A 23,508-nucleotide genomic window follows, 5' to 3' on the forward strand; every position below is an offset into this window, starting at 1 on the left:
CCCGGGGTTTCTTGCCCGGTGATTTCCTCCTTGCACACACTGTGCATTGTCGAACCTTGGAACGCACATCGGCCGATACTCCTGCCCAGTAGTACCTTTGTCGGACCTTGTGTAGGGTCTTGCGCACTCCTTGGTGACATGCCGTTTTACTATCATGGAGCTCATCCAGGACACTTTCCCGCAGGCATGACGGCAAAATTACTTGCAACTTACATTGCCTTCCGTCATCTGTCTCAAAGCGTCGGCATAGAGCTCCCTGTTGCATCTTCAGCTGTTGCCACTGGGCCCAATATGTTTTGGTTGCTGCTGACTCAGTGGAGAGAGATTCCCACTCTGGTCTGTCCCCTCCATTCTCCTTAGCTCTGACAATAGGTCCAATCGTAGGATCACCCAACTGTTTCTCCCTCAGTTCCTTCAGCGTCCATTTTGGTGAGAGACTTATCATTCTAGTCCCACGATCTGCATGCACCCCTGTCGTCGGTACGTTTTGTTGGCCATGACCTTCCCCTTTTGTCTCCTCCTGTTTTCCCTCGTTTCGAGGATCGCCAATTGCCGAATCTTCTGGGCAACTAATTCTAGGCATCTCCACCTGGTCCTTTTTGTTCTGCTCTATACCTCTTCCGCACTGCTTGCATGGCATGCGGGAGAGTGCATCGGCATTCTGGTGGACTCGACCTGGCCGATGTTGGATTGTGAAGTCGTACTCACTCAAGATCTCCATCCATCTAGCCAGTTGTCCTTCTGGGTCACGGAAGTTTAGCAACCATCTCAAGGCTCCATGATCGGTTCTGATTACAAAGTGTCGACCATACAGGTAATGCCGGAAGTGCTTGACAAATGTCACAACGGCCAGGAGTTCTCGCCTCGTGACGCAGTAATTCCTTTCTGGCTTTGACATAGTGCGGCTGGCATATGCAACGACTTTCTCCACACCATCATGTTTTTGGGATAGCACAGCTCCCAGGCCTGTGCTACTGGCATCCGTGTCTAGTACAAACTCTCCTCCTTCTTCGGGGTAGACTAGTATGGGTGCTGATGTCAACTGTGTCTTCAGATTGCGGAAAGCAACCTCGCAGTCCTCTGTCCACAGGAACATCCGGTTCTTTTCCATTAGTCGGTGCAATGGTTGGGCAATCTTGGCAAACCCCTGAATGAAACGTCGGTAGTAAAAAGCCAATCCAATGAAACTCCTTACATCTTTGGTGGAACGAGGTGTTGGCCATTCCTCCACAACTCTCACTTTCTCGGGGTCCGTGGCTATGCCCTCACTAGATATCACATGTCCCAGGTAGGCTACTGATTGTTTGAAGAGGCTACATTTCTTCGGCTTTAGTTTGAGGTTGGCCTGTCTCAGCCTCCGGAAGACTTCCTCAAGTCTCCCTATCTCCTCATCCACCGTCTTGGCGAAGACCACGATGTCATCTAGGTACAGTAGTAGTGTTTCCCACTGAAGCCCGGAGAGAATCCTTTCCATCAGCCTCTCGAATGTAGCCGGGGCGTTACAGAGGCCAAAAGGCATGACCTTCCACTGGTACAGTCCTCCTCTAGCAACGAAAGCTGATTTGGCCTTGGCATCCTCGTTTAGTTCCACTTGCCAGTATCCACTGGCCAGATCTAGGGCACAAAACCACTGTGCCCCTGCTAGCGAATCTAAGCTGTCGTCCACCCTGGGTATCGGGTATGCATCTTTCAGTGTGTGTTCGTTGAGAAACCGGTAGTCCACGCAGAACCGGGTGGATCCATCTTTCTTCTTCACTAAGACGACTGGAGATGCCCATGGGCTATTTGATGGCTCGATTATCCCCTTCTGTAGCATGTCTTGTACCTGCTCGTCCGCCTCAGCCCGTTGCCAGGTAGGGAGACGTCTGGGACGTTGGCGTATGGGGGCCGTATCATCTGTCCTGATCTCGTGACGCACCAGGTCCGTTTTCCCCAGGTCTCCCGTGCCCTTTGAGAAAACGTCTTGATACTCGATGAGTAGCTCCTTCACCTTGTCTCTATCTGGACTCTCCAGTAAGTTCTCAACACTCTGTTGGTACAGATCGGTGAGATGTTCTGGAAGCTCTTGACCAGCTTTGTTCTCTGCTGTTTCTTCCCCTCTTTCCATCATCCTAATCGTAGATCGATCATCTTTCTGAATGTCCTTATCAGCCGTGGATGTGATGGTCCCCAAGACACTTCCTCCACTTATCATCACAATTGTAGTACTTGGGTTGAACACTCGAACCGGGTATTTATCTGCAGTGGCATCCACAAGTACCCTCCCTACCATCAGACCTCGTTTTGCCACCTTACTCCTGTCATTTGGCTCGATGATCCCCCATCCATGGAGGTCTTTCTTCTCGTCCAGGACACCAGTGATGATTGCTTCATGCCCGGGTGGTATCCTTGTAGTCCTGTCTGCTCGCACTCGGCAGCTGAAAATGCTTGTCTGATCTTTTCCTTGTAAAGGAATTACATGCTCCCCAATCTTCAATTGCCGATGCCTCAAGTCCAGTACACTGCCAGTGGTCAGCAGGTAATTCATGCCGAGTATTCCTTGGTTTCTGATGGATGCAACCAAGACTTCAACCTCCGCTTTATATCCTCCAATTTGTATCTCCATCTGGGCACTTCCTTTTACTGGGAGTGGTTTCCCATCGGCTTGACGGATAACTTCATCGACCGGTGTCAGTATAGGTCTGGTTTCTCGATCCATCAGGTTGTACTCTTTTGTGTCTATCAATGTCTCTGACGACCCAGTGTCTATTAGGAATGGCAGTGGATGTGTCCCAATTTCACCCGGCACGAATACCCCATATGAAGCAACTGCACTTGGTAGTGGTACTGGGTGGAGCTGCTTCCTTGGAAGTTCTCCACCATCCTCTACTTTTTCTGGATCTGTATCACAGGTTTTGGGTCTTGTGTTGCCGACCTTCCCACGACCCCCTGGGTTGGTCCGGAGTCGTTTCCCGACGGTGCGCTGTTCTTCAGTTCAGGGCAGTTTCTCTTAAAGTGCCCCGTGTTTCCACAGTGGTAGCAGGCTAGTTTTTGACGCTTCTGTTCGAAGTCGGCTTGTTCAGGGCGCCGTGCGTCATTCTGCATTGCTTGAGTTAGCCCGGCCAACATCTGATGCACTTGCCTCAGTTGCTCCGACATTGCCCGTGTTTGCCTTTCGAACTCATCCCTTGAGACAATCTCCACTTGTCTTGTGACTCAATTGTTTCTGTCTGGGCGACCACCCTGGTTTCGCTGCCGTTGTCTCTCCGCTTTCAGAAAAGACTCGGTCTCCAGCGCAGCTCTGATCGCCTCATCCAACGTCTTAGGGTGCGCTCTGAAGATTCCCGCTCTAATTTCTGCATCGGGTATGGCATCCACCAGATACCCTCGTGCCAGACGCTCTCTGCTATCTCGGGGCAGCTCAGGATACGCCAGCTCCGTGAGTCGACGTATTCCCTGCCCCAGCGCTTGCAGACTTTCGTTTTCTGTCCTTGTTCTGCTCCTAAGCTCGGCTAGGTACGTTTCGGCTTGCTCACCAGGCCCATAACGTCTTTCTAGTCTTGCTGTGAGTTCCGCATAGGTCAGCACTTCTCCTGTAGCCCTGTCTCCCAGCACTTGCTGTGCTTGACTCTTGAGACTTGCTGCCATGAAGTAAGCTTTGTCCTCTGCCGTCCAGCTATTGATAACTGCACATGACTCAAAATGAGATTTGTAGTCTCTCCATGGCACCACCCCGGCGAATCGATCCGGCACGATATTTGGCTTCCGATGAACTCTGCTGGTTCCTTCTGCTCCTGCAACGGCTGATCTCTTGGGTGGATTCTGCCCCTTTTGTCCAGGCAGAGTTTTCTTTTCTACTGATCCTTTCTCTCCCGGATCCACTGGTTTCCTCAGGTGCTGCCCTGTGCTCCTGACTTCTTCCACCACCCGCTGTGGTGCTGTGCACGTCTGATGTCCAGGCGCCTCTCCCAACCGCTGCTGCAGATTACACCTCGCATCAAACGCAGACTGTGGGGTGTTTAAGCTACCTGGCATTTCCCCTGGAGCCTGCATCCTTGGCCGGGCCGAAGGCCATCCAGACTCCACCAGACCATCGCTCGTTCCAGTAGGTCTCTGCCGTCGAACCTCTGCTGGTTCTACTCCACCCCAATCAGTCAAACTCCGGTAGACTGGCTGCTCTACCACCCCCGGTCCCCATGTCACTGGTGTTGACATGAATCTTGCCTGAGGAAAGGCCTCCGCTGTGCCGACCGTAGGTGTCATCACTTCCCCAACTCTTCCGGTCTGTTGGAAGAGCTTTTGTGCCGTCACTGGCTCCTGCACCCTGATGCCAACACCCGGCATCCTCTTGGCAGATCTTGCCGGTGTCAATATAGGAGGCGATGGTGTTACCGCAGGGTGTAGCCTAATGCTTGCTCTGCTGGTCACCCTGGCCGGTGTCGTCTCAAAGTATCCCACACTTTCTTCCAACATCCTGTCTCTGCTGTCCATTGTTGCTGTGACTAGTGGTTCTCCACTTCCACCGCGGAATTCTGCTATCCCCAAATCACTGCTTCTGGTAGATCGATTCTGACCACTCTCACCCTGTGGTTCCTTTGGCTAGCTGTCCCGTCACTCTCAGTGGATCCCACCGCTGCCACCAATGTAACGTGCGTCGCCTAGTCGGTCCCTTGCCTCTCTGGCCCAGTCCCGATGGAGTTGAAGCACCTGCGGTTGGAGGCCACAGCACCAAGTGACGAACAGCACTCCCAAATCTGCTCCACCAGGGGAAAGCGCTAACTCAACTGTGTTTGGGATTTAGGGGATTGGGTGGATTAACCTGTGGTTTTGGGTGGATTAGCCTGTGGTTTGGGAGGTTGACCGGTGGCTCTGGGTGGCTGACCGGTGGCTCAGGGTGGCTAACCAGTGGCTTAAGTGGCTCAAGTGGCTCGAGTGGCTCAAGTGGGGGAGACTTACACCCTAATTAGTGACAATTAGACAATAAAACAGAGACAGGAGACTTCTTTGACTTCTTTGGTCCCACCAGGCGAAGAAGTGAGATTTATTCTCTCGAACTGTGCCTTTTATAGGCCAACATGGTCATATACATTCACATACAATAAATGCCCCTCATTACTTAAGTACACAGGGTGCCTCAACCAATGAAAATGCAGTATTGCTTAGTAGATGACTTAAGCCACGCCCACTAACAGCGCTGGCCAATTAAATGCTGATGTTCTAGTATGAGTGACTGGGCACTACAGACAAGTCACTATACAGTTCATGTTAATGTATAAAACGTATAGTTGATGATTCATCACAATACACACGTACCTTTTCTCTGCCAATGTGTTAGTGCTGGTGGCACATTTAGCATGGAAGGCAGGGTACCACTCTCACGCCATTGGTACGTCAGCCATCAGGGTCTCTCAAGACAGTCTCAGAGTCTTGTCCAGTCCAGCCAGGTACAGACTCCCGTAGGGTCATTACAGTTCCATCTCTGCAAAGGAAAAATCTATTTTCAATGTGGGATTTGACAATATGCTTCAAACAGCATCATGATCCTGGCTGACAGCATACCGGCCTTTCGCTAATCCGTGCTGGTATGTTGTGTAAGCTGTGATATGCCGTGTGATGCGGTCTGTTCTCCATGTACCTATCTAGTACCAGACAAAAGCAGGTGTGCAGTCATGCGTCTAAGCCAGTAAAATGGCGGTAAAATGGGGACAGTTGTTACAGTGGCTCTCAATTTGTTAAACCTGCTAACCATATGTCAATTCGCAGTGAGGGGACAGCACTCCTGATTTGAGATGTGTGATCGCACCCCCATGCCATAGCATGCCTAAAAGCTTCCCCAGAAGTGTGAAAAATCGCACGCCTTAATCCCTCTGAAACGCACACTTCAGCATATACAGCCTTAAATTATACCTGTGTGAGCTCTTGAAATGGCTTTTGTACTGTAAACCAAGATGACTATTATTTAAAAAGATTGTTCAGTCCCAGTTTGGACCATAGAATCACACGCAGGGCCTAGAAAAATCACACATCTAGGAAAATCACGCACACCTAGAAAAATCCAGATGTGCCTTTTTCCACACGCCTGTGATTTTCAAATACTGGCGGGATGGGTTGACATGCTGCTGGTTATGCTGCTGAAAATCAGAATCACAAAAGTGAAAGCAATTATTACCATGCATATTGGCCATGCAGTAGAATCAGCTTCTCCAACAAGCTTCCTCAATCGAGTGGTTGTGCAGATACATGCAGCTCACGAGCTTGGTAGTTTCTTCTGGTTCCATGACTGTCGGTCATCTCAAAGACGGCTTTCAGTAGACATTGTAGCATTCTGTATTTATGGGGAGTTGGGATGAAATAGATGACTTTGTATTTAGAAACTCTCTTCCAAGTTGTATAGTAGCCCAAATGCCTCTGTTAGTAATTGTCTCCTTTTCAACTCATACTGGTCAATTGTATAGATTTAGACCCGATGGCCATACACATGCAGGTCCTCGACCAACATTAACCATAACTCCCTAGCATGATTCACTAGGAACCATCCTGGCTAATTCCAACACCATATGGGAAACTGCACACACATATTTCTGACTTTGATTCTACTTCTAGAGTACGTGTGCCAACCCAACGCAAAACACTGTCAGTTTAGGGGTACTGTTTCGGACCGACAGATTCCAACAAAATGTGCAGTTGGAGTTTGATGAGTTTTATTGTGTTAGGGTTAGTACATGTTTTATAGTTTTGTTAGTGATCTACATGTACATGGCAAGTCTTTGCCATTACTAGCTTGAGTAACTCCAGCTCCAATGCTCATCTGAAATTTGATAATAACGTTTTCGTAGGTCGGAAACTGACTCTTTTCCCACTTTAATTCAAACCCAAGATGACATGAAACATACCTCTCACATGCAGCAGTCATTCACGAAGCTATAATTATTGACTTGAAACAAACAGTGACTAAAATATGAACAATAATAGATGATTTCGGTGGCTTCTTCAGAAAAACCGCCCAGTGCCGCTGTGCTGTTATAGCTGTGTTGTGGTTGTGTGTGCTTGAGCCTTTCAGCCAATCAAAGCACGCCGCGATTATTAACACTGAGTAGGACATCCAACTGCCGTCAGGTCTATAGTGCATTCTGCATATACATCCATAGAAATAATTAATTTTTTCCCCCAGGTTGTGTCACATGTCTCAAACAATAAATAGTCAAAATTTCAATTCTTTTTTCTTGAGTAACAGTGTCTCCTAGAGTGTTTTATTAGTGCTCAATTAAAAATTGCTTTAAAAGTTTGATTGAAGTCATCATGTTCAAACAATATTAGTACATTGCATTTTCTTTAAATCATATATTTAACCAGTGGCGCACCCAGGATTTAGCTTGGGGGGGGCTGAAAGTGTTTTTCCTGCAAATTTTCAAACAATATTGCCCAAAATGTTTGGCCGCAGAATTTTTATATTTGTTTTAGGGGGGGGGGGTTGATATTTTGATATTGGTGGCACCACTTACCCCTCTATTATACTACTCAAAAATATGCCACATACATATCACCAAGGTCAATTCATTGGACTAAAAAAGAAAAATACCAAAAACAAATATTAATAATTGACAACATCTTGACATGCCGCTTAAGTACGGTAAGTTCACGGCAGGGGGGTTTCATGTTTAAGGCAGAGGGCACTCGCCTGGTAAAAGACCATAAAAATTGAAATAACTTCACAATTAAGTCATAGTACAAAGTACAAATGTACAATACTACTAGAATTATTTACACATTTCATGAGCCAAAATGTCAGCCTCTTGGGATTCTTAACTTAGAAATGGCAGCACAAAACCTTTCAACTCGATTATCTCCAAAAGTGCTTTTTGCGTGCCTGGGTTGCTAACGACCTTTTCCTCGGCACGAGATGACAGTTGCTTTAATAGAGTGCCACCTCAATGATTGGTCTTACCACCAAGTTAATACAAAAATATAAACATTAGTATATAAAATAAAATCTTTCCCTGAAAAGTACAATTTTATTTACAAAAAGTCACTTTGACTGATGGCTGGAGAAATCCAAAGACCACTCAAAATTGATGAAACAAGTTGAGTATAACACTCAACTTGTTTCATCAATTTTATGAAAAAATACCACATTCGTAAGGCAAATGAGTCTACAAAAATATAATTTTATTTCCAATAATAGAAATGTATTTCCAACTTAAGTTGTGATACACTTATACAATTGTTGTCCAACAAGTGTGAACTTGTGAAAGAAATGGACCAAACCACTCATACAGCCTCAGTCATTGTTTGATAAGAAACCGATCGCATTATACATCAACTACACAGGGTGAGTTAATAAAAACACCCTCAACGCAAATGTTGGGAGATTTTTACAGTAAACTTCTGCATGTAACACTTCCAAAATCTCTTCAAGTTAGAGCATTTTAAACACAACCACTGTCTGACAGTTCTGTCCATAGGTCACAAAAAGTGTTCTTTCAGCAAAACGAAAACATTTCACGTTTGTAAGGAACACATACCTTTTTTTGGCAATCTACGGACAGAACTTAAAATGGTATTTGTGTTAAACATTCCTTAACTTGAAAAATACATGAGTGATTTAAATGATTCTTGAACTATAAGAACGTTTAGTAATTGGGATTTCATACATCCTACATGCAGAACTTCACAACAAAAAAGGTCCTGACATTTGGGTTTCGTAAATTTTTTTCTCAGCCTGCATTTTTTTAAATCAGGGATTTTTTTTTTTATGCACACACGTTCAGCTTTGAAATGTACGGAGCCCGGGGAAGGGAAAGGCTGTAAATTTGTTTTTCAGCTATTTTAGTTTGCACAATTTACGTAACCGTCCCCATGATTTACTAATTCATAGCTGAATCATGCAAACGAATGAGTCAATCGTGCAAAGGAATGAGTAAATCGCGCGAACAAAGGAGTAATCTCAGCAAACGAACGTGTAAACTGTGTTTAGGAATGAGTAAATTATGCAAACCAATGAGTAAATCGTGGGAACCAATGAATAAATTGTGCGAAAGAATGAGTAGATCGTTTGAACGAACGGGTATATCGTGCGAAGGAATGAGTAAATCATGCAAAAGAACGAGTAAATCCTGCAAAGGAATGAGTAAATCTTGCGAACGAACAAGTGAATCGTGGAAACGAATGACTGAATCGTGCGAAACAATGAGTGAATCGTGCAAACGAATGAGTAAATCGTGCGATTAGTCAAAAAACACCCACCCTGTCCATTCATAGAAACAAATTATAATCTCATTTGCAAATTTAAAAAGTTGGCAGATGCAGAATCGGTTATTCATGACAGAAGGGAGCCCCGCCCCCTCAAAAGTGTCCATGTACAGACAGTTAATTGTTACTGAACATGCATACGAATCTCAAAAGAATTCCAGAGATTCCAGCAACGCAATGATCTACAAAACGACGTAGGGTCCCCTGCGTCGCATATCTTGCTTCAAATGACTCAAAATATTCTTTAAATTTGAAACTGAAATTGGTTTCTTTTTAAGGCTTTGAAGGCGATTTTGTTATGAGGGTCGACTGTACTCTAGTGAGTTGTTACGATACCCGAGGGGAATCAGAACAATTAAACACATCTAGTCCACCCAATGATCGATTATTAGCAAGGTGCAAGTCAGTCATGGGCATCGCGAGGAGGGGGGAGGTGAGGAGGGGGGGAGGCGAGGAGGGGGGGAGGCACCCTCCCAATGTCCCTCCCACCCTTGAAAAAATGATCAATCAGGAAAATGCTTTTTGGGGGAAAAATGGGCTTTGCCCCCTCTAGAAAAATCCTGGCGACGCCCATGAAGTCAGTCAGTCAGTTTTGACATCACCTAAACAGGACAGCCAACGAACATGATTCAGGTCAAGCAATCTAAATCCTCAAGTTAAGTCTCGGCAATCTCTCGGCCAACAACATAGCTGATCTGCCCACTACATTGTTACCCTCAAGGTTCAATTCAGTCAGTCTGGGCATGTCACCTACAGCTGTGAGAATGTGTTCAGTGTCTGTTGGTGTCAAATAGCACTGACTGAGGTCCAGCCTATTTAAGTGCGTCATTTTTGGCAAATCCATGGCCCACAACTTAACGGATATACGTGTATACAACGTCATGCCATTGTGAGAAAGGTTCAAACTAGTCAGTCTGGGCATGTCACCTACAGCTGAGGCAATGTGGTTAATATCTGTCGGTGCCAAACAGCAAGAACGCAGGCTCAGCTGATTTAAGTGCGCCATTTTCGGCAAATGCTTGCCCCACAACTCGGCCGTTGCGCTCAATGCAAAGTTGCCAGTAAGGATCAAGGCAGTCAGTCTGGGCATGTCACATACTTCTGCGACAATATGTTCAAAGTCCGTCGCTGTCAAATTGCACCAACTCAGCTCCAGCCTACTTAGGAGTGTCATTGTCGGCAATTCCTTGGCCCACAACTCAGCCGTTCCGCTCAATGCCATGCTGTAGGTAAGTACCAAGTCAGTAAGTTTCGGCACGTTACCTTCAGCCAAGACAATGAGCATGTCTGTTCCCTGGAGGTCGCAGTTACTTATTTGAAGTGTGTCGAGGCTTGTTAAGTGTTTCATATGAGGGGCCCATTCTACAACTCTAAATGTATGTCCCAATGCACTACATGTACAATCCTTTATGCTAAGACTGGTTAAGTGTTGGTTACGTAGGGATGACAGGGTCTTCTCAAGATCTCCCTTCACTAAAGGACATTCCCGAAGCATCAGCTTACTAAGGTTTTTCATGTAACACAGGCTGAAAGCTATATCACTGACTAAAAACACGTTACACAATGTAATAGTTTCGATGCGTGCCAGTTTTGCCGTGTGGCTGTCTGACCTACAGAAGATTTCAAGCAGGTATATGAGACTGTGTAAATCATTATTGCCACGCACATAGATATCTGATGGGATATTTGAGTCGCTGGTGAGACACCGCGGGACATTTACTGACTGGCTTTCAAAAAAGCAGTTTTGACTAATCACACGTATAACATTTGATTGGTACCTGGGTCGATGTGGATCCTTACTGAACTTACGGTCAAGCAACTTTACGATGTCAGTCATGCACTTCTCATTATCACCACTACAAAAACTCAAAAGGAACTCGCTTGCATAGACTCCTTCCATTGTTCGACAAAGTTGCCTTAAATAATTTTGAAATTTTCCGAAGGCCACAACTTTGTACACCATTCGCTTTCCAAATCCCGGGTTCGACATATGTACACTCTGCAAGTATTTCGCCGCACAGAATTCCTGCACTGTCTTGTGCATGAATTGTATGTTGTTGTGGGATTCACGGTGTTTGATAACTCTCTGCTGGTTTAGGATGCCTGCTTTTAGTGCCAGGTCCAGCGCCTTTGGTTCAAACTCATCTTCTTGAAACGAGAATTGCTGGTTGGCACTCATGAGTCCACGCAGCGCAGTTTGTCCTATGGCAATCACTGTTCCAGATACGTTTGCCTTTCTCTTTTCTGGTGTTTTTGTGTCTTCGTCTTTTCTTGTGAACATGTAATTTACTGCCTTAGTGAAGAGGCGTGATGTTGTTTCTGGGAGTTGTTTCTTCTCCCCCCATAGTAAGCACATGAGTAGCAACAACATGGGGTTCGTAGCAAAATCACGCAGCGTGGTAGACTTCCCAATGGTTTGGATTAGTTCATTGCCACTATCAGGATCTTTGTCATAGAATTTTAGAACGTATGTTTTGACATCCTCTTCATTAAACCCCAGAACTTCCACATGTGTGCAAGGATTTTGGACAAGTGTTTTTGACATCAGTGTCTCAAAATGCGAGGGGCGGGTAGAGACAAATATCACACAATCCCTGTATCTTGTTCTGTTCAGTGCATTCAGGACAGAACCGAATGAGGCTGCATCAAGTGATTTGGTCTTCATTTCATCAAAACCATCCAAAAGAATCAAGACCTCACTTGGGTTGGCCAGGATGAATATATCAAGTTCATCTTTTGCTATTCCTGAATCTTCGCCTAGAAGTTGATCAAAAGTGGAATCGACAAGATCGGATTCTTGTACTAGGGCACACATCTTTAAAAGAAAGACAAGCTTGAATCTGTTCAGGATTTCGTTTGACTCATCTGCCCAGTCGTATGCAATCATATCAAAAATTGTAGACTTCCCGACACCGCCCTTGCCAAACAAAATGAGACGATCGAAATCATTCAAACATTTAAATATCTTCTCATACTCTGTTGAATATGCAATTTCGTCTGTGAATTGCTCTTCTACAGTACCTTTCTTTGTTCTAATCTGCACTTTAGTGTAAATGCCAACAATGGGTCTTTGATCGTCAGGAACCCCAGGGTTTAACTGAACATAACTATGTGTTTTCTTGTACCATTTCATTAAAATGGCCCTGGTCTTGTTACCGACATCTTGGTAGCTAGGAGCCCTCAACCTTGGTTCTTGGTCTGGTCTCTGACTTTGCTGAAGTCTGGGTGCAGGCACTCCTATTCAGATAAAAAGTAATGGGTATTGCTTCAATAAAACACTGTCTCTGTAATGGATTGAAACAATTTCCCCTTAAAGAGGACAACGTGAAACCGAAATGATGACTTAGAAATCCAGTGCATCAGTATTAAAATACATGGCATGCAACTGGGAATACATCAGAAACAAAAGAGGAAATTCCAAACCAGACAAAATTTTCAACATGTGAAGTATTTTTCAACTTGGAATGGCATTCATGAGAAGCAAAAGCGAGAAAATCAGCAGATCCGAGAAAAGTTGCAAATAGTCCGAGAGCCCAGTATGGTTTTATTAGAATATCACGCACAAAAAGGTTTGATGGTGGCACCGCCTAAAGACCCCCAAAATTAATAATAATAATAATAATAATAATAATAATCGGCATTTAAGAACGCTCTTTTTAGTACACTAAATCACAGCGCTTACAGTATTATTATTACCCCTGATCATTGGGCCAATTTAACATTCAAGATACCATCTCAGCTCCCTGGGGAGTATACAGCTCGATGCTGCCTGTTAGGCGCAAGCAAGCTAAATCAATCACATAACCATCTCTGCCCTCACAGGTACCCATTTACTCCTGGGTGGAGAGAAGCAATGAGTGACAAAGTGCCTTGCTCAAGGGCACACGCACCATGACCCCGCCAGGACTCGAACCCACAACCTGCAGCTTTACCCACAGACCACGAATCAGTGCCCTTAACCGCGAGGCCACAGCACTCAATTGACTTTTAATTAGAATATCGCATGCAAGCACAGTTCCAACGCGAAAAGATAGTATTTGATTAACTTATAACTTAAGAATGGGATATCCCATGCATAACATGCTTAAGAATAGCCTAATTGGCGCTAATTATTGACCGTTAATTAGAATGTTGAGCACACGAGCGAAACCTTTCCCGTGCATAACATGCTTAAGAATGGCCTAATTAGTGCTAATTTTTGACTGTTAATTAGAATGTTGAGCACAAGAGTGAAACCTATCTCGTGCATAACATGCTTAACCCTAACCCACCTCACTCCTCCAAAATCCTCCTGGCGGTTTTGGAGGATTCTAGAGGATTGAGGATGAATGGTGATTGAATCAAATGAGGATTCTGGAGGATTGAGGATGAATGGTGATTGAAGCACATGAGGATTTTGGAGGATTGAGGATGAATGGTGATTGAAGCACAAGAGGATTTTGGAGGATTGAGGATGAATGCATTTTGAGGCAGGACTGTCTGATGATTTTGAAGGATTTGGCGTTGGTTTATCCTTCATTTAAACACGAGTGCAAAATTTTGGGATAGGAGGATTTTGGAGGATTAAGGATGAATGCATTTTGAGGCAGGACTGTCTAACAATTTTGAAAAATTTAGGCAGAGTTGCAAAATTTTGGAGGATTTTGGAGGATTGAAGATGGTTGTAAGCAACAAGGGCATAGGGGGTAAGGGTTAGGAATGGCCTAATTAGTGCTAATTTTTAACTGTTAATTAGAATGTTGAGCACAAGAGCGAAACCTTCACTAAAAGCCAATTAACATGACTATAATGCAAGATCCGTAAATCAAACTACAGGTTTTGCCCCTCCCCGACCTTTAAACACTGTATACTCAGTGTGTTACCTCCCGAGTGAAAGTTGAAAAAAATCACTCGGGTGGGACTCAAACCCACGACCTCCTGCTTTCTAGTGCAGATGTCTTACCACTCGACCACCGAGGTAACGGGATCGGTTGGCCGGTTCGAATCTGATGTACATAGCAGCGGGTACCGCATAAACTATTATAAGATGGAAGTTGGCAGCAGGGTGATATAAATCAAACTACAGGTTTTGCCCTTCACCGACTTACCTCCCGAGTGAAAGTTGGAAAAAATCACTTGGGTGGGACTCGAACCCATGACCTCCTGCTTTCTAGTGCAGATGTCTTACCACTCGACCACCGAGCTAACGGGATCGGTTGGCTGGTTCGGATCTGATGTACATATTCTTAAGTTGAAATTCATTAAGCTCAACATTCTAATTAAACACATAAAAAAAATAATTCCTTAGGCCAAAAAAAAAAAAAGTTTCCGGTTTCTGGTATGCGCGCGCGTCGCCGTAGCCATGCGCGTCGGCAAAATGCAAAAGTTTTTTTTTCAATACAAGATGATGTTTCAAAACCGCCAAACTCACTGGTTTGACTGGAATTCTGCTGCTGCACAATTTTAACGTGTTTTTAGATGGGGTTATGATCGAGAATAAGATTTATGTGGCCTCTCTATATATTTGCACTAAGTTTAGTCGGGCACCATTTGCAGTCATAAAAAAAAAAAACAGGTAAAAAAAAAAAAAAAGCCGCGTCGCTACACCACTTTTGGGGCAAGCTCCATACCAGAAACCGGACACTTTTTTTTTGGCCTTAGCGGGCGGCTAATTGTTGAACTTTAACTCGTTCTTAAGCACAAAATGCACGCGAATATCCATTCTTAAGTTGTGGATCTTGCATTTAATACAATCATGTAGATTAGCTATTAGTAAAAGTTTCGCCCTTGTGCTCAAAATTCTAATTAACTGTCAATAATTAGCGCTGATTAGGCCATTCTTAAGCATGGAATGCACAGGATTTTTTTTTGTTGTTGGTCATTGATTAGTTTATCGAATACTATCTTTTCGCATTGAAACCGTGCTTGTGTGCGATATTCTAATCAAAAGTCAATTTTGGGGGTTTTAGGCAGTGCCCTCTCCCAAACGCACGGGGTGTGACACTTAAGAATGACGGTTTTGAAGGTTGGACATCCCCACCTACTCGCTGCCACCATCAACCCTTTTGTGCGCGATATTCTAATGAAACCTCACTGGGCTCTCGCACTAATACCTGTGTACAAAATATATTTGAAAAATAAATAAACAAACAAATGCTGTGGCTTTTTGTACTGCTGTTGGACGCAAACTTGTCAAATGTTGCTTTATAGTCTTTTCCAGTTTTTTTTTTGGTCACCGCCAAAATTTCATTCAGAACAAAACTAAAAACTGGTAACTGCACAAAAAAGTTGATCGGCCATCATTTTTCCAAGATCGAGTAACATAACAGCAATCATTGTCTTACTAACAGCTTCGTTTACCAACCATTCAATTCTTTCCCCAACATGCTCATTATACCAATCATTTTCCGGTACATGTCTAAAATAAAAAATAAAAACCAAATTCAATAAAGCTGTATTAGCCCACACACACACAAAAGTAGGTCTCTGGTCAGCGCGCGCATCAATTTTGATCATGGGCGTCAATTTTTTTTCCTTCAAATTTTCTGTGGTAGGTAACAATAGCGCCCTCTATTGCCGCACCACCTCAAATGTTTGTACCAAGGAGCACCAAGGAATGGGGAAGGTCACCAAAAGCAAATGATGGACACCAAAGTATATGAGGGCACAAAAATGCAAAGGGGAGTACCCACCTTGTCTGTACACAATCCAAGCATTAAATAAAAAATATAAAACCCCGCATCGCCGCATTGGAACTTTGGTCTGACCAGAGACCAACTATTTTTATGGGGCCTTAGATTTTTGTTGTTAGATGTGACACACAATTAAATTGGGGGCACTAGTTAGCTATTTAGCACCCCCCCCCCCCCCCCCCCCTCTTAAAGAGGTTGTGGAATGCTCGAAGACATTTCCATCATTTTTCGGGTATATGTAGCCTAAGATGTGATGAAATAAAAACAACTATTGTTTCTGTCATGAAATGAGTACAAAAGGTACTTTTGAGAGCTGTTTTTCAGGTCCTGTTTCGACCCGAACGTGCAATTTGTGTAAAAGTCGTCGTTGGGGGCAATGAACAAAACATAGTAAATCGTGATGTAATAAACAGGACTCCCTATGCAGCGTAGTATAAACTATAAACGAGTCCTGTTTATTACGTCACGATTTTTCTGATTTTACGAAGAACCCGACGACTGTTGATTTCAATTACATGTATGCGCTCGCCGACCAACAAATTACTTGATGAATTTCAGTTTTATAAAGATATAAACGCACATTACAAAAGAATGGGAGTTTGTCATTATGATATGGGTCTACTCTACAATAAAAAAAACAAAACGACTTTCAACATTCCACAACCTCTTTAACCCTTACCCTACTTGACCCTCCAATGCATGCCAATTGTGCCTCAAGAAAATCTCCTATGTTTTTTGCATGGCCCTCCAATATCTGCCATGTCATTTCAAGGGTAACTGGACAGGCACTCCAATACATGCCACAGAGAACAATGAGAGTCCTCTGATAACAAAGTGAGTGCCCCCAGCTGGTCAGTATCAGGCACCCTCCAGGGCCTCCAACTCCTGCCAATTGGAGCCTTCACTGTTAAGACTTGTTATCTGCCAAATAACTGCAGCTGGAGGGCATTGGCATAACCAACTGACATGCAGTAAACTACCCTCAGAGAGTAAGGGTTAAAGGGAATATACATCATTTGCTTTTGCTGTAATTTTCAGAAATGGATGGAATTGAGGGGTTGGAAATAAATAGCAAATATAGTTACACTGACTTTTTTGAGGTTTTGGGCTCGAAAATGCCATAAAAACCAAGAAAAACAATCATTTTTCTGTAGTCTGGTTTCCCTGACTCCATTTAAGAAGAAACAGAGCAGTTTACATACATTGGGGAATTGTAAGGTCAGGGAACCAATCTAGCTGGCTTGTACCCGTCCATAGGTGTGTAATCGCTTGCAAACAAGTGCGATGGTCAACTGGGGCCAGTATTTGAAAAAAGCCATTTTTTTCCAACGCTGATCGGCCGATCAGCGTTGGAAATTGATACAAAAATACCACTTTTCTTGAAAATGACAGTATACCAGGTGCCATGATTTTACAGGATGCTTTACACTGTCAATCACTAACAGTCCAGCAAGGTATTTCAAAATGATTTGGTAGTTTTATTTTTTGATCTTTGCAAATGTTGTATTTTCCCTTTAAAAAAGGACACTTTTATATCAAATTGCTATCATCTTACGGAACAAGATGATCATTTACCTGGTCCCTCCAACGGGAAGTTGTAATTGAATTGAACTCTACTCGAACCGACAATGATAGGGTTGTGGTTACCCGCGACTGTGCCAGTGTTTCCAATGGTTCCAGTTGGTCGTGGGGAATCTAAAAGCATGAAGCAAGAAGTAAAAAAAAGACAATCTCTACAGGATACGGTGAGTAAAAAACAAGCGAAATCCAAATGACATGACCGATTTTTGAATGAAGTTTTGCCTGTAGCACTTTCAAAATCTAGGGTATGAAAGCTCAATAAATGGTCTTTGTTTTCTTTTAGAACAAGAATCAAAGTTCTGTCCACATTCACATGCATTCCCATGAGAATTATTTTCGTTTTGCTAAATTTGCTGAAAGAACACTTTCTTTTTTTGTGATCCGTGAACAGAACTTTAAAACAGTGTTTGTGTTGACAATTCTGTATCTTGAAAAGTACATGTGTGATTTGAATGATTCTTGTACTAAAAGGGCTACAGAAAAAACTTCATTTTCAAATAACAGTGTTGCTGTTGACACCCCTCAGCCAGAGTCAAGTTCTCATCCTGAAACCATTAACCTGAACAGTATGGCGACCTTGACCTTTGACCCCAGAACCAATCCCAACATGCCTGTACCCATGGGCAACTCCCTACCTAAGTTAGACACCAAAATCTCATTTCCAACTCAAGTAATCATCCGGGAACCATTTACCTTTAACTCACCACGGTGACCTTGACCTTTCACCTTTTGACCCCAAAACCAATCCCAACTTGCCTGTACCCAGGGGCAACCCCCTACCTAGGTTAGACACCAAAATCTCATTTCCAACTTAAGTTATCATCCAGAAACCATTTACCTTTAACTCACCACGGTGACCCTGACCTTTGACCCCCAAACCAATCCAAACTTGCTTCTCCCAAGGGCAACCCCCTTCCAAAGTAAGACACCAAAATCTCATTTCTAACTCAACTTATCATCCGGAAACCATTTACATGTACATTTAACTCGCCACAGTGACCTTGACCTTTTGACCTCAAAACCAATCCCAAGGAGGCCACATTGGGTACATGGGTGAGTTACGGGGGAGGGGGGTAACTACCCCTCCCCACCTCATAAATGGACTCCATGCAACTAGTCTAGATCTACTACTCACCTATCGCAGTTGAGGGGACAGATGCATGTACCTGTGCCTCCTGTTGCATCGTGGTTGGACCATCAGACTGTTGGCTGGCTGCTTCAGATTGTTGCATCGTGGCAGGGGCATCAGTCTGTTGGCTGGCTGCTTCAGACTGTTGCATCGTGGCAGGGGCATCAGTCTGTTGGCTGGCTGCTTCAGACTGTTGCATCGTGGTAGTGACATCAGTCTGTTGGCTGGCTGCTTCAGATTGTTGCAATGTGGTAGGGACATCAGTCCGTTGGCAGGCTGCTTCAGATTGTTGCAATGTGGTAGGGACATCAGTCCGTTGACAGGCTGCTTCAGATTGTGCATCCATAGTACTTTTGGATCATCCCAACACAAAATATGACTTTAGTTCTGTTTGACAATGAATAAAAATGAAAGCACTGTTTGTCAATAATGAATGAAAATCTGTGTCACTGTGTGTTTGTTGGCACAATGGTCTCATGTACATGTAGGTAAACTTGGGAATATTTTGTATAGACTATAAAAGCACTGAGACCTTTGTAAACAAAGACAAAGCAAGACGAGCCTTCTTGGTGCCAGAGTGCACAAAATTTCATTTAAGGGGAATATATACTGTAAATGAATACAACATTTGCAAACATACATGTATATCAAAAAACAAAACTACCAAATTATCATGAAATAGGCTACCTTACTGGACTGTTAGTGAATGACAAATCATGGCACCTGGTGTGCTGACATTTTTCAAGAAAAGTGTTATTTTTGTATCAATTTCCAACTCTGGTTGGCCGACCAGCATTGGAAACAACTGGCTTTCTTTTCAAACACTGCTCCCAATTTATCATATTTAGTTAGTCCACAATTTTTTTGCAATCCATTACACACCTGGAAACAGATACAAGCCAGCTAGAGAGGATCCCTGACCTTGCAATCCCTGACGGCTACAGTATAAATTATTCCATTTTATCTGAAGTGGGGTCAGTGAACCAGACTACAAACATGTTTGTTTTTCTTGAAAATGTCAAACAACCAGTGTTACAATATTTGCTACATGTATACATGTAAAATGTATAAATGCCAGCCTACATGTTTGTAAGAATGTCTATAGACAATGTACGGTTAGACTCTAGTTGGTGGCATTTTGCTGTCTGATGTCTGTGCTAAACTGGTCAAATTTCACAAAATTCCAACCACAAAAATAATCGTGAGTACTTATCACTGAAGCCCCATGACTTCATCTTTGACATGTGGAGAAGCCAGTAGGTGCTTTGAAAGGTATTTTTGTCAGGTATTTTGCATGATTTTTGGCAACACTTGAGGGGAATGATCTGGAAAAATGACATTTCTTTGACATTCTCCGAAATGAGGATTTTATGCTTTGTGGGGTGCTAGTACGACCATGGTACGTCAGACCTCATCCCAAATGTACTTGTAGACTATACACGTAAAGGGCACCGCGCCTGGTTATGGCCGTATCATATCTGAAACAGCCAGCCAATTATATGCATTATTCGGTTCATGACCTTGTGTTTGTATGGCCAGTCGGCGTTTTTTTACGGACAAGCCACCGCAAATCGTCAAGATTTTTCGTATTTTTTTTGTGGTCTGTTTCAAGTCGATCATTAGCTTTGTGAATTACTGCCGAATGTAAATGAAATCTGGGGTGGGATATTAGAGGTGAAAATGGACAATTTTTGAGAGGCCATTATTTTAGGGTCTCTTGCTACTACACTCTAACGAATAGGTTATGTCTGCAGCGCTACTAGACCCGTGAACGTGGCTTGTAAACTACGCCACGCTCTTGTACATGTTCGAACCAAGCGAAATCGGCCTTCCGTGACAAAGACTGAACATTGCCTCACCCTGTGATAAGTTTTCACATATCAAGATTTCTTGAACATGTTGAAATCTGCTTTTAGTTTTACGCCAAATCTGGCATTTAAACGATATTCGAGGTAAAATCTGGCAAGATCTCAACGTCCTGCAACCTCCTCCTGATGCATGTGATTTACCACGTGATAAATGCTGCGGATAATTTGGTATTGCACTGACGCTCCGGGCACTCCTTATTAGCTGTGTTTATCACGCGGTCTCGTTATCGGCCAATCAGACACCGCCTATCATATGCGCCACATGAAGCAGACGGGTAGCTCAGAGGGCTCCGATAATTTTGCACGCAAATAACCCTGGGTACTCGTCCAGTGTCATTTGTCAGGGTCAATTGTCAGGTTAAAATCTAATTTCTACACATTCGTATGGGTCTTCATTGATGGCAACTTTCGTCGAAATGACACATCATGAACACCCGGACAGGCAAATTCAGATTTCTACATGTAGGTGAGTACTCAACATTCATACGAAATTATGTATGGCGGATCGATTTCGCTAGGTTCGAAAATACACAACAGCGTGGCGTTGTATACAACGCCGCGTTCACGGGTCTACAGCGCTACGTGCGAATGAATATGAGCATGTCAGCTGGAGTTACTCAAGCTAGGACAAGGCAATCTCTATTTCGCAACCTAGCCCAGGTTGGACGAAGTCTTCATTGCATTACGACTGACGTCCAGGATGAGAATTCTCTACACAAGACCACCCAAAATTTGGACCAGATTTTTGTTACGTTTTACCTCGTTACAGAAGCTTATTTCACGCCTACATTTTCTATGTGTCCTTCTTCCTTCTCTTTTGATCCAGGGGTTCAGGAATTCCATATGTGATGCTGACCGACATTAATCAGGAAAATAAACTCTAAAGCAACGTTAAACTTGTACGTGTTTGTAGTCTCTTTTCATCAGTTTTATTCCCGAGTCGTACGTCATGTACGTGCGCACGAAAGTGCGCACGCACGCTAGCGCTCTCATTTGTTTAGTTTTGGTTGGAACAGTGCCTAAACTCCAGCCAACCGACGTCACAAAAACGCTCAACAAATGACCAAAGCCGAAACATGCTTCTGGTAACTGGCGCCAAAACACGCTCGGTCATTGGATTAGCGACCGCGCCTTCAAGTAAGTGCGTGTGCTTATGAGGATGGTTACTAAGCAAATCGCGCGTGCGCACTGCATATTCACGCTGCATAGTCTGGCTCCCAGACCAGACGTGATATGAGCGCCGAGAATAATTGTCAGGTCTAGGGAACCAGACTACACCGGTCATACTAAACAGCGTCAACACAGCGTCAACACACTCCAAAGCGTCAACACGGCGTCAACACAGCGTCAACACATCCAAAATGCATTAAAAGTGACAAAAGCAGTATGTAGCCCATATAGTTTGGAAAGAAACAAGATTTTGGCTTAAAATCAATAGGTTAAACGTCTAAAAATTGCGATTTCAGTTCAAGAAAATTGGCTCTCCGTGCCGCTCCGAGATCGGCTGCCATGTTGCCTCAGTGGCAGCGCGGACCATACCATTATGCTGAAGGGTGATAGCGTTGTACAATAAACCTCAGTCCCTCACAGATCAGAGTGCACTGGTGTCCCTCTCTGCAGCAAGACGCCCTCTGTTGTTTATGACAAGATTACTTGCACACCCCTACTTGAAATGGTGTAGTCCAAGCTTTGTGCGAAGTCAAAATGGTGGACAACGGCCGTGCAAGTGAAGGGTCATTTTTTCGCGTGAAAATACTATATTTCTAACAACAAAATGGAAACTCAATCCAATGAAAATTCTCTTTTATTCGATGCTTTACAATTATATACCTTTTCTGTTAATTTAGAATGTGTTTTGGATGTGTTGACGGTGTGTTGACGCTTCTGTCATGTGTTGACGTTGTGTTGACGTTGTGTTGACGCTGTGTTGACGCTGTTTAGTGCGACCCGACTACACGCTGCACGGACGTATGTCATGTACGACTAGAATAGACTCGGCGCCGAGAAACTGATGAAAAGAGTCTACAAACACGTACAAGTTTAACATTGCTTTAGACACGTTAGAGTTTATTTTCCTGATTAAGGTCGGTCAGCATCGCATATGGAATTCCTGAACCCAGCGGCCCAGTAGATAAGGACACATAGAATACTACGACGTAAAAATTGGCTTCTCCAACAAGGTAAAATTAAAAATATTGAAAATATTGGTCATACATTTTTTCGCCCAGTTTTGAGCTCTTCATACCCTGGACTCCCTCCGTTACGTAGGGAGGAAAGGGAGTCCACCAGGGCCGTTTCGCAACTCATCGTGGGTATTGCGCAGGGGAGTTTAACAACACGGCGCCAGAAACAACAGTAAAGTGTGCGTTAAAATAATTAACATTCTTACTTACTACAGTTTGCTCAACAACCTGTCTTACTGAGCTGCTGTGACAAGCATATCACCTTCCAAATTGTAACTTGACAAGAGAGTTCATGGAGGAGTTCGGTAAAAGTTTGGCAACCTAAAAGCTTTACTCGTTTTATTAGTTGTGCAGATGAAACAGCGCCCTCTAGATTTTTTATTCTGACGCGTGATTATGCTACGGTGGCCTCAAATTGACATTGCGAGTTCAAGAGCAATTAAGTATGCATACTTCTTCAAAGGACATGCACTCGACCCCATTTTTCAGAATGTAGGGGTCGGATAGTCTGGTTCCCTAGACATGACAATTATTCCCCGACACTCACGTCTAAATTGTAGGTCAGGCAGTCTCCGTGCCTAAAAATAAACATGACGACATTGACGACCCTTTTTCAAAGCTCGGCTTCGTTTCCGATTTCGCTATATCACTTATAGCTTTTAATGTTCTGATCAAATTTGTAAATAAATCACTTGTTTCGTAATATCATACAATTAGGATAATACAGTTTAATATTTCTGTAAGATAACATATTGACTAATGGTGATCTGGAATCTTCAAAATTAGGCACCCAAATAGCACTGTTATAGCAGGCGGAGCCGAATGAAGACCGAGTAAATTCAAAATAG

At 43.7% G+C, this 23,508-nt stretch overlaps 1 protein-coding gene across 2 annotated transcripts; it reads right to left on the reverse strand.

Moving 5' to 3' along the window:
• Positions 1 to 8,483: 8,483 nt before the first annotated feature.
• LOC119733168 (NLR family CARD domain-containing protein 4-like) lies at positions 8,484 to 23,003 on the reverse strand. Of its 2 annotated transcripts, XM_038206745.1 has the most exons (4): positions 22,871 to 23,003; positions 18,616 to 18,996; positions 17,475 to 17,594; positions 8,484 to 12,465 (listed from the first exon to the last, which is right to left on the reverse strand). In XM_038206745.1, the coding sequence occupies exons 2-4, from the start codon at positions 18,953 to 18,955 to the stop codon at positions 9,872 to 9,874; spliced, it is 3,054 nt and encodes a 1,017-aa protein (XP_038062673.1). In that variant the 5' UTR covers positions 18,956 to 18,996; positions 22,871 to 23,003; the 3' UTR covers positions 8,484 to 9,871. The 2 variants fall into 2 exon arrangements, with proteins under 2 accessions (XP_038062673.1, XP_038062674.1); XM_038206746.1 differs by lacking the exons at positions 17,475 to 17,594; positions 18,616 to 18,996.
• Between the last annotated feature and the right edge of the window lie 505 nt (positions 23,004 to 23,508).

Source organism: Patiria miniata, unplaced genomic scaffold (genome assembly GCF_015706575.1).
Source record: "Patiria miniata isolate m_02_andy unplaced genomic scaffold, ASM1570657v1 HiC_scaffold_25, whole genome shotgun sequence".
Lineage (NCBI taxonomy): Eukaryota > Metazoa > Echinodermata > Asteroidea > Valvatida > Asterinidae > Patiria > Patiria miniata.

Coding starts and splice junctions, on each gene's coding strand:
- LOC119733168 (XM_038206745.1), bottom strand. CDS start 18,955: ATGGATGCACAATCTGAAGCAGCCTGTCAACGGACTGATGTCCCTACC. Junction 17,595..18,615: donor TGTCCCCTCAACTGCGATAG/GTGAGTAGTAGA, acceptor TCATGCTTTTAG/ATTCCCCACGACCAACTGGA. Junction 12,466..17,474: donor CTTCCCGTTGGAGGGACCAG/GTAAATGATCAT, acceptor TTATCTGAATAG/GAGTGCCTGCACCCAGACTT.